The sequence below is a fragment of the Mesocricetus auratus genome, unplaced genomic scaffold (assembly GCF_017639785.1).
Source record: "Mesocricetus auratus isolate SY011 unplaced genomic scaffold, BCM_Maur_2.0 Super-Scaffold_100006, whole genome shotgun sequence".
NCBI classification, from domain to species: Eukaryota; Metazoa; Chordata; class Mammalia; order Rodentia; family Cricetidae; genus Mesocricetus; species Mesocricetus auratus.
The window spans coordinates 63,217,937-63,233,337 of NW_024429190.1; the positions used below are offsets into that span (position 1 = coordinate 63,217,937).

General features: G+C 36.9%; 1 protein-coding gene across 2 annotated transcripts in view; it reads right to left on the minus strand.

The window, feature by feature from the left end:
* Positions 1 to 4,331: 4,331 nt before the first annotated feature.
* Positions 4,332 to 15,401, minus strand: part of Cenpc (centromere protein C) — a 60,066-nt gene continuing 48,996 nt past the window's right edge. For both annotated transcript variants that reach the window (XM_040747287.1, XM_040747286.1), the window contains 6 exons: positions 12,336 to 12,440; positions 11,292 to 11,414; positions 10,669 to 10,764; positions 7,561 to 7,715; positions 6,061 to 6,151; positions 4,332 to 4,803 (listed from right to left, as the gene is read on the minus strand). In XM_040747287.1, coding sequence (XP_040603221.1) covers positions 4,733 to 4,803; positions 6,061 to 6,151; positions 7,561 to 7,715; positions 10,669 to 10,764; positions 11,292 to 11,414; positions 12,336 to 12,440 — 641 coding nt within the window. In that variant the 3' untranslated portion in view covers positions 4,332 to 4,732. The remainder of the gene's footprint in view (positions 4,804 to 6,060; positions 6,152 to 7,560; positions 7,716 to 10,668; positions 10,765 to 11,291; positions 11,415 to 12,335; positions 12,441 to 15,401) is intronic.

Here is a 15,401-nt window from a genome sequence, read left to right on the forward strand (position 1 = left end):
TGCAGGACTCTCAGCTCCAGCACCATGTCTGCCAGCAAGTGACCATTAAATGCTTTGCTTTATAAGAGTTGCTGTGGTCATGATCTCTTCACAGCAATAGAAATCCTAAGACTCATGGGAAATATTTTTTCTCTTTATCTAAGTTGTCCTCCAAATTCATACACTAGTTCTCCAAGGCCCAGAAAAATATTTGAAGATATAAATCTTCACATACGTATATCCCCAAGTATGTGATCTTCCTCTAAAATTCCTAGTTTCAGTTGGTGTAACGTTTTCATCTCTTTTCTTTCTTAAATTAAGTGGGGACAGGGGATATAGATAATCTCAACTGGCATAACCTGTGCTGCCTCTCAGAGAAATTAGTGATTCTTCCAAACACGACAAGCTATTTGAGTTATTCTTCTATAGTGACAAACTAGATGGACCGATGTTTTCTAAGCAGGTCTAAACAGAAAGCTTACAGAAGACAAACTTCAAAACATTTCATTGAAACACTTCTTCATGAGGTCCTATTTTCAATTTTCCTATCATTTACACGGTCCAATTAAGTTCAATAGTCATGAAGCAGATAGCTTGTGTGTACTTCACACATGATAGCTAATCCTAAGGCATCAGCTGTCATCTCCTTAAAAAGAAAAAAAATATGCTTTAAATCTTCTGTAAAACATTACCCTCATTAGCCTCTACTAACAACTAGTGCTTCATTATTACACTCTAGTATTTCCACTAGTCTTATTGATTATTGTATATACAGTAAAGTGTTATTACAAACCACTAAGAATGACTTTAAAAAACTGGAAAATAAGACTTCTCTTTAAACAAAAGACGGCTGGGATGTGGCTCAATTAGTACAGAGCTTAACTAGTAAGCATGAAACCGGCTTCAGTCCTGTCTTAGTTAGGGTGGCTATTGCTGGGATGAAATATCATGGTCAAAAGCAACCTGGGGAGGAAAGGGTTTAATTTGCTCATAGTTTCATGTAACAGTTCATCATCAAAAGCAGTGAGAGCAGAATCATATGTGGGGCAGTAAGCTGGAGGAAGGAGCTGGTGTAGAGGTCATGAAGGAGTGCTGCCCACTGGCTTGCTCAACCTGCTTTCTTATAGAACCCTCGGGGTGACCCCACTCACAGTGGGTGGTGCCCCCACCCCACCCTCCATTAATCACAATTAAGTAAATGATGGATAGGCTCAATATTCTTCATTGAGGTTTCCTCATCTCAGGTAATTTTTGCTTATGTCAAGTTGACATAAAACTAGCCAGCATTTGCCAATTTGACACACAAACACATCACTTTCCCTTTCTCATTCATTCTCAAGAACTCACATTAAATATATAAATAACTTATAAAATTTTAGTCAATACAAATTCAAACATTAAAAATTTAGTCTCTTTAGAATACCCAATCTCTTCAAAAATCCCAAAATCTCTCTTAAAAGTTCAAAAATTAAATCTTCATTTAAATAAAAAAATAAGTTAAATACTTTCTTCACAAGGATAACAGGGCACAGTCACAATCTTAACCAAGCAAGACCAAACTCCAATCGTACGAATAAATCAATGTCCAATTATCTGGTATTCACTAACAATCTTCTGGGCTTCTCCAAGCAGCTTGGGCCAGTTCTCCAGCTCTGCCCTCTGCAGCACACACAGCTTGTCTTCTAGGATCCAGGTGGCTCCAGACCACTGTGCAAAGTTCCAAAGTCTTTCCACAATCCTTCCAAACACATGGTCAAGCAATACCCCACTATGCTGGTACCAACTTGTCTAATTAGGGCTTCTATTGCTGTGATGAAACACCATGACCAAAAGTAGCATGGGCAGGAGAGGTTTTATTTTGCTCACAGTTCCACATAACACTTCGTCATCAAAAGCAGTGAAGGCAAGAACCTGGAGGCAGGAGCTGATACAGAAGCCATGGATATTTACTGGCTTGTTCCACTCTTATAGAACCTAGGACCACAAGCCCAGGGATACCACCACCTACAATGGACTGTGTTCCCTCCCCCATCAATCACTGATTAAGAAAATGTTCTACAGGTTCACCTACAGCCCCATCTTATGAAGGCATTTTCTTAATTGAGGTTCCTTCCTGTCTTAGTTAAGGTTTCTATTGCTATGAAAAGACACCATGACTGAGAAAACTCTTACAATGGAAAATATCTAATTGGGGTGTCTGGCTTACAGTCCAGAGGTTTAGTCCATGGTTGTCATGGCAGAAAGCAAGGCAGCATGCATGCAGGCATAGTGGTGGAGAAGGAGTCGAAGAGTTCTTACATCCTGACCCAAAGGCAAGTGGTCTGAGAACAGGGACATGGCTTGAACAGGAGACCTCCAAGCCCACCACCACAAGTGACATACATCCTTCAACAAGGTCACATCCACTCCAAAAAGACCACACCTAATAATGCTACTCCCTATGGCCCAAGCATTCAAACACATGTGCCTATGGGGCCATACCTTTTACAAACCACACCTCCTCTCAGATGATTTTATGCAGAACATTTCCCTAGCACTACATAAAAGCAGGTATGGTGGGACATGCCTATAGAAGCAACCATAATGTCAAAATTTCATGGATGCAGCTTCCCTACACATGGAAGCTTCTATATATGGAAGGCACTATCTCAAAGCAAGCATCTATCATGAGCCACTGGCTTCTGCTGTGTAATATTCCTTTGTTCTATATGAATGTATGTTGCTGTGGTTGGTTTAATAAACAAGCTCACTGGCCAATAGCTGAACAGAATACAATTAGGCAGGAAAGCCAAAATGAGAATGATGGGATGAGGAAGGGCGGAGTTAGAGGAGTTCACAGCCAGATGCAGAGGGAGCAGGAGATGAATGTGCCATGCTAATAAAGGTTCCACCACATGGTAGAGCGTAAATAAGGAATATGGGTTAAGTTAAAATGTAAGAGCTAGTTAGTAATAAGACTGAGCCAGTGGCCTAGCATTTATAATTTATATTAATTCTCTGAGTCAATTATTTGGGAAGTGGTTACAGGCAGATTGGACAGGAAAATTCAAGCAACAGGCTACTACAGTATTTTCTCTCTCTCCCTTAATGTACCATGATGTACGGATTGTATTACATACCTATTAATTTGGGTCAAGCATTACACAGTCAGTAGTTTTCTGCATTCCAATAGTGGATTTCCATAATAGCCTTCACTTGCTACAAAAAGAAATTTCTTTGATGAAGGATGAAGACTACATTAATCTGTGAGTAAGTATTTAGAGCACAGAAAGTATTCTGAACTAGGAAAAGTGGCAGTAGTAGTTTCCCCTCTCGGGTCCTTGACAATGGGCTACGTCTGTTTCATTCATGAATTTCTCCTACTGAGCAGTCCTTAAGTCCAATTAACTAGGTGTTGGGAATCCTCAGAATACAAGTGCCACTACTGAAGTACCATGCCATGCTAGTTGTGGTTTTACAGCTAGATAGGACTATTGACTACATTTCTCCCTTGGCAACTTGCATGGCTCCTCTTGGTACTATGAGAGCTAGTCTTCAGGCAAGGCTTCTACATCAGTTTCAGCTTGATTCCTCCAAGTCTTGTATCTGAAATGTGGAAAGTCTTAAGCAATAGGTTCTTACTTTCAATGCACTTATTCCTCAGACTTCCACTTCTCATCTTCTACTTCCACATGATGGATACATAAGCAAATGCTATTTCAGGATTGCAAAAGAAAAAAACCAAACTTATAAGCAAATAACCATTAAAGGAACAATCTAGACCTAGACAATTCCTAACCTCATGCTGATGAGGTATGTGTTTATCACCATGAAGGGATACTGGGCTATTACCAACTGCCTCATGCAATCAATCAGTATTTACTGAACCACAGGCAAAATGTAGACATAATCTGCATGATTACTGGCAGGTGGAACTGTTTGGGGAAGATAAGGTGTGGACTTGTTGGAAGAGGTGTGTTACTAGAAGCTGGCTTGGGGGTTTCAAAAGCATATGGCATTCTCAGTTAGCTCTCTCTGCCTTATGCTTATGGATCTAGATATAAACTTGCCCTGTAAGATAGTCATGGACTCTAACCCTATGAAACTATAAGCCCCAAATAAACACCTTTTTATATAAATTGCATTGGTCATTGTGTCTTATTACAGCAATAGAATAGTAACTAAGACATTTCATAAGAGGTAAAGACTGAAGTGTTTAAGGTACAAGACAAAGAAAGCCAAAGATAGGAACCAAATTAGATAGTAGAAAGAAATGACTCCCTTCTACAGAAGTAAGCATCACCCTGATGACACTTTGACTTCACACTTCAAGCTTCAAATAAATAACTGAGGAAAAAAATACATAACACCAATTTTCATTGTTTTAAATCACTTTGTTACAGTAGCCCATATAAATTAATTCAGCACATTTACCACAGATTTCTACTAGATTATTTAATGACCAGTGATTTAAATTTTATATTTGGAACCAACTATTATAGACATATTAATATGAGTAGACATATTAATCAGCTCTTTTATAGCAGATGTGTTTTATATTGTGGAACAGTGATTTGTTTTCTTCATTATTAAAAAAAAACCAACAATTCTAAAGGTAGTACATGAATTCATGCAAGATTATGAAATGTTTAACCAAGAGTGTGAAATGATTATCTAATTCAAGTTTACTCAAAACTAAATAAGTTTTATTTTAAAATAATCATAGTTACAAATATTTACAATAAACAACTTATTTTATACAGATACACTTATTTCATCTCTTTATTTGAGTAAAAAGAAGACAACTTTCCACATTCAAGAGGTTTTTAATGTTGTAATGATTACCTAAAAGTAAAGTAACAAGAAAATATAATTATTTCATGTAACAGAAAGATATATTTGTTTCCACAAGAATAATTTCTTTTTGTATATTTCTTCACCATTTGCCACATACAGCATATAATATAAAACAGAAACAATTTGTATAACTTAAAGTAACTTATTTAATTTTAATTGCATGAATCAAAGACACAAAAGTTAATCACCACCTACTCATTCAGAAGATCTGAAAGAACACAAATTTCCCATCATGCTCTAATAAAGGCTAATTAGAAATGTGCAAGAAGAGAAAACCATTCTGAAACCAATCTATAAATGATCTTTAGAAACACTGTAGGTCCCTATAAACTAGACGCATGCATGCATGCATGCATGCATGCATACATACATACATACATACATACATACATGCATACATACATAGAATAAAAGGTGCAATGTTATATAAAATAATTTTTAAAGGCAAATGCTGCTTTTAATCTATTAAGTAATCTAACAGAGTGTCAGATGGATAGTGTCACATATGCCAGGTTTATGTGCATTAAATATTATTACTGTGACTTTATATTAGAAACTGGTATTCATAATATCTAACAGAATTAAAAGCATTTCCACAGCAGTGTTAGCGCAAAGTAACTACAGAGCTAGGGATGGGGATACACTCACCGAGTACTTGCCTAATAATAAGAAAAGGACCTCAGTTCAAGTCCAGCACCGTAAGACAAATGTATATAAATATAGCTGCTGTTGCCTTCACCACAATGTGAGTTTTGTAAACCTAAGAATTTTCTCTCATTTCCATTTCTTTATCCCAAACTTAAAGAGCAATACTTGGCACTACAGTACACTGCTACTCATATTTACTGAATGAAGGAATAAGCAAGCAAATAAACTAAAATACCTACTACAGATGACTTGTAATCTTTCAATAGTACACTAGTCTGTATAGTTAAATCAATCAACTAAAAAGGGCCATATAATGCCATAGGAAATAACTTCCCTTATAGCTGGGAAGTTTTACTTTTACTTTAACATTAACTTTTACTTAATGTTTTTATTATTTAGCAAAAAACATCTGTTTGAATTTCATACATCAAAACACTAATATATACTTATTAATGATAAAATGAAAGAAAAATATGTACCAAGCTGTTTAGGCATCAATAACATGGTAGTTCATTTTGACCACTGTAGCTCCCACATTCATTATCAACTATACAGACATTGCAACAATATGAATCAAATTGCTTTATTTGTTCTTACCTGAAGGAACATAGAATGAATCACCAGTAGTTATCATATATGGCGTTTCATGTAAGGTACATAAAAGCTCACCAAAGTTAACATAAAAAACCTGTGAAATTAAAAATAAAAATCTCATTTTAAATTGAACACAACAAATATACTACAGAAATTCTTAAATGAAATGCAACAGGCAAAATAATGACTCCTCATGGATGTCTGTATCCTAATCTGCAGAACCTATAAATACATCCTATGTGGCAAAAGAACCTTGGGAAGGGAAGTAATCCTTAATTTCAACTGAATTCCATCTAAACACATATAAAGATAACTCCCCCGTACCAGCCACCAATCCCCACACAAATATACCCCCCACACACACACACACAGAGCAAGGTGGGGTAGGGTAGTAGAAAAATGAAGCAGAAAAGTAATTTTAAGCATAAGATTTTTGTCCTCTTGCTGGTGGTAAGAAGGAGCCACAAGACAAGGAACAGACTATTTGTAAAAGCTGCCAACCTCCTGAGAAAAATGAGAATGTCAGTTCTATAGCCAAATGGGAACTGAATTCTCCCAACAATATCAATAAAACTGAGAGGAAATAGACAGATTCATCCTTAGGAAAGGAAGCAAACCTGTCAACATCTTAATTACAGACCTGTGATACTCTGAACAAAACTACACAGATGTATAACTAGGCAAAGTAAGATAACTGAAGGTCACTGCTTTAAGCCACTAGTATGTGGTACTTTGTTAGGCCAATAATAGAAAACTAATATGAATTCATTTTTGTTCTAATTTTGTTCATTCAATATCATGAAAATTAAGTACCACCTTACCAGTAAACTTTACTAAAAATAAGAAAAATGTTGTACATGCTTCTTCAAAGGTTACATGTTTTCTGGATAACACACTTGTCAACAGGAATGATGAACCAGAGATAAGAGTTATCACCACTCATGAACATGCACAGCAGACATATGTATACAGCAGATACTGAGACAAATGGAGAAGAAAGAAGGAGAGAGGGAAGACGGGAGAGAGAGGAAGAAAAAGAGACAAACTAACTCATCATAAATCTCATTGTAACTTCTAACCCTGTTAAGTACAATAGCCTGATTGAAGCAGCTAGCCCTTTGTCTGCAAGGCACTCTTAACTAGTTGTCATTAAATTCTTCTGATCCTCAACCACATGATTACAGAAGTTCATATGATGTAATCTCTATAATCACCTCCAGCTCTAAAATTCTATTTTATTTGCAAATCTGTATTCTAAGATTCTCTTAAGAAACAGTCACACCATAAACCACTGAACCTCAAGGTTGTGCTATGCACAGCACAGGTATTTTTAAATAATTACTGACTGGTCACCCACAACAGATTTAATAAAGGAAAATATTTCTTTATGTAGTATAGCAATAAGATGTCACTACCAAGTAAATAGAATTCAAATGTATCATCAGAGAAAAAGAATCAGTTGTACTTCTAGAAAAACAGAAATAGAGGGAGAAATATACTCACCAATACATCTTGGCCAACATGCTGCTTTCCTTTTTCTTCATGGGGTCCTAAAATCAATTTTCCAGTAGAAAAAACTGCTGTATCCAATGTTTTAAAAACTTTCAAACCATGTTGCTCCACAAAAAACTGGTATGTGTCTCGTGGTCTTATAAGATCTAGGGGGAAAACAATAATACAAATATAAGGCAATCACAAGTTAAACATGTTCCCCAGCCTGTGCCAGTCATCTCAGCACTTAGGGAACTAAGGAGGGTCACAAACTGAGACAGCTGGGCTACAGATGGGAAACCCTACTGCAATAGTAGTGTTCAGTGATATAAGCATTTTTCTAAGAGCCATTTAGAGCATGCATACACACAGGAAGTATTATTACACAGTATTATTAGACATGACTAAGACTCTAGAGCTGGAATAGCAAAAGTTCCATTCTGCCTGGCTCATAAACTACCTGGCTTTGGACTACTTAAGCTCTCTCTTAAGCTTCAATTTCCTTTCTGTAAAAATGAGCCAACGCCTATGTTCAAACAGTTTCTGTGACCATCAAAGAGTTAATATAAATCTACAGAGACAGCTGTACAAAGCTCATGGAAACTCATGAACTCTAGACCTACAACTGTGGAGACTCCACGAGACTGAACTAGACCCTCCAAATGTGGGAGACAGGTGTTAAGCTTAGACTAGTTGAGGGACCCTTGGCAGCAGGACCACAATACAAACCTAGTACATGAACTAACTTATTGGAGTCTATTCCTTAGGGTGGAATGCCATGATATAATCCCAGTACATGAGCTAGCTTATTGGATCCCACTCCCTATGGTGGGATGCCATGCTCAGTCTTAATGCATGGGAGACGGGCCTGGCCTTAACCTAACTTATTGTGCCAGACTATGTTGATTCCCCATAGAAGCCTTTACCCATGAGGAGATGATGACTGGGGTGGTCTGGGGGGAAATGAGGGGAGATGGGAGAAGTTGAAGGGGGTAGGAAGGGTGGGAGGGAGAACTGTGGTTAGAATATAAAAGGAAATCAAAAAGTAAAAAAAAAAAGGGAGGGAATAACTGGCTCAAGCTAAGTATTATGTTATTTATCTAAGCCTAACAATAATGGAATGGTTTTTGCTTCTATGGAAGAGAAAATGGAAAATAATATTAGGCGAGGCACAAAAAAGGGTTCCATGTCTTTACAGAGCGTAACATGGTCCAAAATAAAAATGTGTCATCACAATGACAATAAATTGTTTTCTGTTCATTTGATGATGTTTAAACAAAATCTTTTATTAAATTAAGTAAAGACTACAAGAAGCAGAATATAAGCTATAGTTTAATAATCACTTTCTCATTTCAGGTTTCCTTTACATCAATAAACCTTTCCAAACCTCTTAATGTATTCATTAATCATAGCTTCTGGGTCTATATCACTAAGTATTTGAGAATGTTAACAGTCGCATATACAGTACAATAAATAAAATGCATAGATTACTGAAACATAAAAGTTGAAAACATAATTTTTCTAGCCTGGAAGGGCCCAAGTTATGTTTTTACCCTAAACAATACCTTCTGTGCTTTAACCTCTACTGCTTTATAAGCATGTCAATACAGAATGACTCTGTTAAGAGTTTATCTAAAGATGGTAAATGTAAACTAGTTCACAGACAAAATTAAGTGGGAATACCATTAGTGGCTTCTGGTTTGACCAATCTGTTTGACTTTGAGCAATAGTTGTTATTTCTGATATTCTGTGATAGTTTGAATAAGAATGCCCCCCATAAGCTCATATATTGGAATGTTTAGTCACCAGAGAATGGCACTATTTGAAAAGATGAAGAGGTATGATTTTGTTGGAGGAAATATGTCACTAGGGATGAACTTTGAGGTTTCAAAAGCTAATGCCAAGCCCAGAGTCTCTCTGCCTGCAGATTAGGACGTAGCTCAACTAGCTCTAGCATCATGCCTGCAATGCTTGCTGCCATGCTTCCTGCCATAATGATAAAGTACTGTGAGCAATCCCCCAGCTAAGTGCTTTCTTTTATTAGAGTTGCCCCAGTTATGATTTCTCTTCATAGTAATAAGACAGTGACTAAGACGAAGTCCTAACAGTTACTAAGATATTTAAATACTTCCTACATATAAATACTGCTTGGTTGGTGTGGTGGTTTGAAAGAACATGACCCCCCAAAGAGAGTGGCACTATTAGGAGGTGTAGTCTTGTTGGAGTAGGTGTGGTCTTGTTGAAAGAAGTGTGTTACTGAGGCTTTACAGTCTCATATTTGCTCAAACCATGCCCAGTGAGACAGTCTACTTCCTGTTGTCTGCATATCAACATGTAGCAGCTCCTTCTCTAGTACCATGTCTGCCTGCACACTGTCATGCTCCCCATCATGATGATGATTGACTAAACCTCTGAAACTAAGACACCACTTCAATTAAATGTTTTCCTTTATAATAGTTGCCATGGACATGGTATCGCTTCATAGCAACAGAAACCCTAACACAGTTGGTAACCACCCAAGTATTCCCTAGAGCCCATACCACTAGAGTTTATTCCCTAGAATTTTGTATTGCTCCCAGGAACTATATGTTTAATGTCTATGTCATATAGCATGAGGCTTCTAGGCTCCTAACATTGAAGCTGATATTTATATGGCTGACTGATGCTATTAACAGTCATCTTCACAAAGGTTTCATGTCCCAGATACCACTCTAGTGTCCAAAGATTCAAAAGATAGTGTGTCCTTGCCCAAATGGAGTATATTCTGGGGCATGTCAGTTAACTTTCCATAATTTCCCAAAGAAAGTTCCTTGCATATCTTCCAAGCCTAGGCCTGCTGGAGGAGATAACATACATGGTAGGTAATAGTACCACTTAAACTCCAGAATTCAGAACACAAACACATGATACTGTATTTGAAATAAATGTTCATCCATAATTATTATCACAGAGGCTGTTTACTGGAATAGATTTTAGTGCTGAGAGACGAGGAGGGGAAAGAAGGAGGGAAGAGGTAAAGGGAGAAAGGAAGAAAAGGAAGGGAGGAGAAAGAGAGAGCACATATACATAATCATTCAATAGTTACTGTTAAATTATTTTCAGTATCATTCCCAAGCTTACCCATAGGGACAATCTCTCTTGTTTCTGGGTCCATTGCTAATGTTGCCTGAAAGGGATCTCCTAGGGGTATATCCAGATTCACCACTAACCTATCCTCTGTAAAACAAATACCATTGAAACAAAATTATTTAATTAATTTGTCTCCATTATTAAAAAAAACCCAGCTCAAAATATAATTGAATACAAGTTGCAAAGAAAACTGACAAAGATTTAGCAATTTCTTTCTGATATGTTAGCCTGCTAATAAAATTTCAAATTCTAAGACTTATGATTTAATGTAAAGCCAATGCCTCTGTGAGCATATAAACTTTTCATTTCAACAAAAGACTAAGTGATGATTTGCATATTCCCTCAGAGCTGCAATCATGACACAGTTCTGAAAAAGCTCATTAAATGCCTACTGTAATCATATTTTGAGCATGGAAAAGGGAAGGTCATATCACTAGGGAATGTATTCATAAGGAAATATTTTATACCACACTATACAGTTGTTTTTATGACAAACTTGTTTTATATTCTAAATTGGAGAACAACATTATAAAGTGATTTTTACTGATGAGAATACTATGTATGAAGTTTTAAAAGAGAAATGAAATCTAAGTTACATTAGAACAGGGTCATACTTTCATGGTTGTCAGGACAGATCCATTTCTTGTCAGGTTTTTTGGTGACTTTGCCCAGGTTTCCTTTAGCCTTTTTTTTGGGTGATACTACAGCTGGGGATACTATACCAATCACAATTCTTCCTAAAATTGAACAAAAAGGTAAAAATAACAATCCTGGGAACTCCAAAAATTAAAAACACAACATTAAATATATATTACTTTTCAAAGTACCAGGGAAATGCTGTTACTACATGCTACAGCTGTTAAAGTGACACAAATACTAACCAATTTCCATTGTATCTCTAACACTCTAAATCTACAAACACTGAACAAGACTCACTAACCTGTTATTCACTTGACATCAGCAGTTGTCAATAAAGGGTTAAAAACAAAAAAGAATGCTATAGAAACTAGGAATGAACTGCAAGCAATAAGTCACATTTAAGTGTCCTTTAAAATAGCCACATCCACTTAAATAGGGAAATAACTTTTAACACTTAGTTCCTTGTTAACTCTCTATAAAGAGAACAGATGCTAAGAATGAGAAAGTCATCATCTTTATCTGATATTAATTTTATCATATTTTAGGGTGAAAGGACAGTTCACCAGTTTGTACTGCTCTTATAAAGGGCCAGAATTCAATTCCCAGCACACATGATGTGTGACTCACAACCATCTGGTCACTCCATTTACAGGGGGATACAATGATTCTTTGCCTTTGTGCATATCCTCACAGCGACCCACATACATATAATTAAAATAAAAGTTAAAAATGATTTGCTTTACATAGTCAGAAACCTCAGATAGTTAAGTGACAGTATCTACAAAGTACACAGTCAAATAGCTAGTTACAAAAAAGCAGAAAAAAATCAGCATCTCTAAAATAATGAGAGAAATCTAAATTAAAACACTATTTTAGATGTTTGTATGTGAGAGGTAATGATTAAATGAGGTAATGTATATAAATATACAAATGGGTAGGATGGGGCCTGTTACATGATCAAATTAATTAGGGCAATAATTCCTTCATTTATAAGGCAGTATCATCTAATGAAGTCTTACCTGATGGCCTTTCTTGATAATCTATCCTTTCCCCTCGCCAATATTCCAGAGGTTTCAAACGTATTCTCTTCGTTCTACGAACATTTGGTGAACTGGACGGCAATACTGTCAAAAAGTTAAACAAAAATTCAAAGGTGTGTAAACATAGTAAAGAAACATACCAGGGGACTGCAGGCAGGCCAACTCGCTCCCAGCAGATCAAGCAAACACCAGTCTTCTGAGATCACTGGACTATTACCACCCCCACTCACAACAGAGGTGAGCTTGGGCCCCTGCCTTGGGCCCAGCTTCTGCTTGCCCACTCTGGGATCTCCTGGCCTGAGGACTGCAGGCAGGTCAACCCGCAGAGGACAAAGCAGCCTAAAGTCTACTGACAGCACTGTGCTAGTCAACCCACACACACCAGGAGAGGGAGTGTCTCAGACCTGCCTGCACCCACTGTGAGGCCCATCAGAGTATTGGACCTGCTAGCACCCACCTGAAGAGAACCTTGGACCCACACCCACCATAAGAGGAAGAGACCCCACCTGTACCCACTGGAAGAAGGGATGAGAAGACAAAAATATGAGAACACATTCAATCAACAAAGGAAAAAACCAATATGATGCCACCAGAGCCTAGGGACTCTACGCCAGCAAGACCTGAACATCCCAACACAGATGAATCAGAAGAGAACAACCTTAAAAACAACTTCAGGAAGATGATAGAGACCCTAAAAGAGGAACTGAAAAAATCCTTCAAAGAAATGTTAAGAAAAGAAAAACAAAAAATAGCAAGAAACAATTCAAACAGTGCAAGGGTTGAAAGTTGAAATAGAGAAAAAAAAAAGTCTGAGGGAATGCTAGAATGAGAAAACATGAGTAAACCACAGATGCAAGCATAACCAACAGAATACAAGAGATGGAAGAGAAAATCCCAGGCGTTGAAGATACACTAGGAAAAACAGATTCATCAACCAAAGAAAATCTCAAGTCCAACAAATCCATAACACAAAATATCCAGAAAATATGGGACAATGTGAAAAGGCCAAACCTAAGAATAAGAGTTATAGAAGAGGAGAAACCCACCTCAAAGGGGCAAAAAAATATTCAAAAAATCATAGAAGACAACTTTTCCAACCTAAAGAAAGACATGCCAATGAAAGTACAAGAAGCCTACAGAACACGAAATAGAGTGAACCACAAAGAAAAGTCCCCTCACCACATAATAATGAAAACACCAAACATACAGAATTAAAAAAGAATATTAAGAGCAGCAAAGGAAAAAGGAGAAGTAACATATAAAGGCAAACCTATCAGAATTATACCTGACTTTCCCATGGAAACTCTAAAAGTCAGAAGGTCCTGGATAGATATCCCACAAACACTAAGAGATGACAGATGCCAGCCTAGACTACTATACCCAGCAAAGCTTTCAATCACTACAGATTGAGAAAACAAGGTATTCCATGACAAACCCAAATTCAAACAATACATATCTACTAATCCAGCCCTACATAAAGTACTGGAAGGAAAACTCCAACCTAAGGAAGTTAACTACACTCACAAAAACGCAAGCAATAGATAACCCCATTTTATGAAAAGCCAAAAGAAAAGTCGGATAAATCAACACACAATACCACCAACATCAACAAATCAAAAACAAATAAGAATTAGCACTCAATGGTCCTTAATATCCTTCAATATTAATAGTTTTAACTTGCCTATAAAAAACACACAAGCTAACAGAATGGATATGAAGAGAGAATCCATCCTTCTGCTGCATACAAGAAATACACCTCAACTTTAAAGACAGATATTACCTCAGAGTAAAGAATTGGCATAAGATTTTGCAATCAAATGGACCCAAGAAACAAGCTGGTGTAGCTATCCTAGTATCAAATTAATTAGACTCCAAACTAAAATCAATCAAAGAGATGAAGAAGGACATTTCATATTCATCACAGGAAAAATCCATCAGGAAGAAGACTCAATTCTGAATATCTATGCCCCAAATACAAAGGCACCTAAGTTCGTAAAAGAAACATTACTAAAACTCAAATCACACATAAGACCTCACAGAGTTACAGAGGGAGACTTCAATGTCCCAGTCTCACCACAAGACAGGACCACCAGACAGAAACTCAACAAAGAAACAAAGGAACTAACAGAAGTTATGACCCAAATGGGTTTAAAAGACAACTATAGAACATTCCATTCAAACAAAAAAGAATATACCTTCTTCCCAGTGCCACATAGGACCTTCTCTAAAGTTGACCACACAAAGGGCAACATACAAACTTCAACAGGTACAAAAAAATTTGCAATAACTCCCTGTACCTTATCAGACCACCATGCTTTAAAGTTAGATCTCAAAAACAACACAAATTGCAGAAACTCTACAAACTCATGGAAATTGAACAACATGCAATTGCACCATTCCTGGGTCAAGGAAGAAATAAGGAAAGAAATAAAAGACTTCCTAGAATTGAAAGAGAATGAAGACACAACATACCCATGACACTAAGTTATCACATGAAGAAACTAGAGAATAGTCACACTAGAGAATTAACAGCACAACTGAAAGCTTGAGAACAAAAAGAAGCAAACTCACCCAGGAGGAGTAGACACCAGGAAATAACCAAAATTGGGGGCTGAAATCAATAAAGTCAAAACAAAGAAAGCAATACAAAGAACCATTGAAATGAAGAGTTGGTTCTTCGAGAAAATCAACAAGATAGACAAGCCCTTATCCAAATCAACCAAAAGGCAGAGACAGAGCATGCAAATTAACAACATCAGAAACAAAAAGGGGAACAAAACAACAGATATTAAGGAAATCCAGAGAATCTTCAGGTCATACTTTGAAAACCTACACTCCACAAAATTTGAAAATTTAAATGGACAATTTTCTGGATAGATATCACTTGCCAAAATCAAATCAAGAACAGATAAGCAATTTTAAAAGACCTATAACACCTAATGAAATAGAAGCAGTCACCAAAAGTCTCCCAAGCAAAAAAAGCCCAGGGCCAGATGGCTTCAGTGCAGAATTCTACCAGAAATTCAAAGAGGAACTAATACCAAC